Source organism: Apis dorsata, unplaced genomic scaffold, assembly GCF_000469605.1.
Source record: "Apis dorsata unplaced genomic scaffold, Apis dorsata 1.3 scaffold_58, whole genome shotgun sequence".
Classification (NCBI taxonomy): Eukaryota; Metazoa; Arthropoda; class Insecta; order Hymenoptera; family Apidae; genus Apis; species Apis dorsata.
The window spans coordinates 535943-538864 of NW_006263358.1; the positions used below are offsets into that span (position 1 = coordinate 535943).

Here is a 2922-nt window from a genome sequence, read left to right on the forward strand (position 1 = left end):
CATGTTAAATTAACTTATATTCGTTATGCTTCTGATTCTACGTATTTCTTTTTCTACATTCGTAAGATAAAAGAGATAATGATAATAGCATTTCACAGATCGTGCGTTTCCCCGACTGAATTTTTGTTAAATCGTTACCTTCGTTAATATCTATTCCAGATCTATCGACGGCTACTCTGCGCCTTACAGTGCCCTCGTCATACAGTCCTACGAATAGTATTCAATTTCTAAATTCATATGTCTTTCGTTTCACCTTTCTCGGGACGATATTATATCTTCGTATCTCGTATAAAGACTTTGATAAAGACTTACTTATACTTTTATTTCTTTTCTTTGGAAAATGGTTGTCACAAAAGAAACAATAATTATCAACAATTATCAATATTAGAAAACTACTATTACTACTACTTCCGTTTATCCTAACCATTTTCCTGATTTCGCAGGTAAAACGGAAGAAACGCACAAGTTCAACAATGTCAAACACGATTTCTCGCAAATAAAAATCGCAACCGATTGATGCCTGATTTGATTCATGAATGAAAATTACTAATTAGATATCACAGTTTAAGACAGTAATCAGAACGGTAAGTAAATTAAGATTAAAGGAGAAAGTCTTACCTCCTGCCAAGGAAAGCGCGGATTTATCACTGATACGTCGTCTGATGGGCCCCGCCATGCTGGGCATGGTAGGCATGGTGGGCATGCTACCAGGCATATTCGGCAACGGAGGCATCCCTGACATGTTGGACATGTTAGGGATGGGTGGCATAGGTGCTCCGGCCGAAGGTGGCAGTTGTCCACCTGCTGGTGACCTGACCGCTGACACCAAAGCGGACATCGAGACGGGAGACACTTGAGAGACACCGAAATTCGGTGGTGGCTGGCTCATCAGAGCGGTGGAGAGATTTAACTTTGGTATACTCGAGCCCGTCTGAAAAAGGAAACGCCACGGTGTCCACACGGAGAGAAGAAGAATGCCTTCGGCCATTATTTACACGGTTTCGAAGATCGTCGACCTTTTTCTTTCTTTTTTTTTTTCCTTCGAGCGAAATCTCGAATAACAGCCGAGCTGCTATTTATTCCTCGTGTTTATTGTTTTTCCTTCTCGCGTATGTTGTAATCGATACTTCGATAAAGATATTCATTCTTGAAAAACTTGTGCACGTTTCAAGTATTCGATGAAAAAAAGAAAAAGAATGAAAGGTAGGTGGAAAATTATCCGTTTATAGCGCGTATTATAAAAAAGATGGATAATAAGCAAGATGGAAGGAAGAATGTACGTTCGAATATGTTGATAGAAAATATTCGAGTGGTACAGTTTCGATATCAGAGATGATCCGCGAGCACGATGAATGGAAGGGCGGGGCTCCTCTCTTTCGCGTTAAAATAATTAAGTCGGGCAGAGAGGACGAGCCACGCAGCCGCGTGGAGAGGGCTAATGCGATATTGGTATTCTCCGACTGTCGGACTTGTTAGAGGTTTTAATTAAGGCGATATAAAATCAACGAGGACCCGATGAATTATTAATGCAAACTTTATGTATAAATTAGCGAGTCGACTCGGCGGCGCGTTAAAACTGAAAACTGGCGTTGTTGTTAGCCGCGGCAAAGAGAGCTCGTAAAATTCCCCGAGCACCGTGAAAATCTGGCTTTACGAGCGCCGAACGGCCCCCGATCCTACCGCAAGAGTTTACCATCCCGACACGATCGTTAGGAAACGTTTTTCCGGATTCCAAACCCCGGTACAGAGGTTTCACCGAGCAAACATAACCCACCCATCTTACGATTATTGCTAACCATTATCGTGCTCGTACGATCACTGTGTCATTTTACAATTTACAAGTTATAATTTACGCTTACATATATATTGTTTGTTCGCTCGAACACTAACTTTCGATCGACCGTCATTTCTGACACACTATACTCTACCTCTTCGAGAATTCCTTCTTCGATCGTGCATCGAGCACGGCTTCGATTTAAAAATTACGATAAAATTTCGCCGCGCACGTATGCGAAAATTCAAATTATTATATAAATCGACAATATATAATAAATCGTGATCTATGATAATTCCAACTCACCGATGACTCGGACGACTTTGGCGGTTCGGGGGAAGCCATTTGTTTCGCCACGTGCAGGTGATGCATCATGGCGGTTAACCGGTCCCGTTCCTTCTGCAACTGGATCTCCAGTTGCGAGACCACTTGCATCTGGACCCTGGCCTGCGCCGTCGATCTATCGTCCAGCGTGTGCTCCGTGTTCAAGTGTCTGAAAAAAAAAAAATTGAACAAGTTACAGCTTCGTTCCCGATACACGAATATGTACGATACGATACGCGTGTATCCTGCGGTCGAAAGATCGCTATGGGGGAGGGGAACAACCCTCTGTCCGTAGATCCTTTGCTGCGGCGGCGGTCTAATCAAATTATGTCGCGAAGAATGTCGGATCGTTTACGGGAGGGAATAATCAAAGCAGCGTTGCGTTACAAAGAAACGTTTGTCTCCTCAGACCACCGTGGTGAATCTTACCCCAACGGGGAAAAAAATGAATCGAGTTCCAAGGTGGTCGGAGAAGGGAGGGGAGCGGAGGGGATCTCCCAACGAGATTCCGTATTTAAGAATATCCGTAATCCTTCTTCGTCGCAGCAGGCCGGTGTATCGCGAGCGGTGGAAAGAGGGTGAAGAAAGCGGAAGGAGGGGGGTCGAGAGCAAGATTGGTTAAGACCAAGAATACGGAAGGTGGGGCGAGAGGACAAGGGGGACAGGGGGAAGGGGATTAGACCGAGAGGCATAACGATGCGGTCGAATGTCGTGAATATTAATGAGACAAAGGTAATTAGCGTTTTCCTTTTTTTTCTCTCTCTCTCTCTCTTTCTCTCCGTCCTTTTTTTTAAGTAACGGCTTGTTTGAGGGAGTTGGCGGCG

General features: G+C 44.0%; 1 protein-coding gene across 28 annotated transcripts in view; it reads right to left on the reverse strand.

Moving 5' to 3' along the window:
• The window catches only part of LOC102675389 (forkhead box protein P1-like), a 237169-nt gene that overhangs the window by 15021 nt on the left and 219226 nt on the right, over positions 1-2922 (reverse strand). For 22 of the 28 annotated variants that reach the window (XR_420838.2, XR_004151832.1, XR_004151822.1 and 19 more), the window contains 3 exons: positions 2081-2267; positions 619-931; positions 139-207 (listed from right to left, as the gene is read on the reverse strand). Coding sequence is in view for 1 of the 28 variants with exons in the window: in XM_031515158.1 (XP_031371018.1) it covers positions 139-207; positions 619-931; positions 2081-2267 (569 nt within the window). In the remaining 27 variants the exon portion in view is untranslated. The remainder of the gene's footprint in view (positions 1-138; positions 208-618; positions 932-2080; positions 2268-2922) is intronic. The other 6 variants (XR_004151825.1, XR_004151824.1, XR_004151828.1 and 3 more) reach the window with 1 other exon arrangement.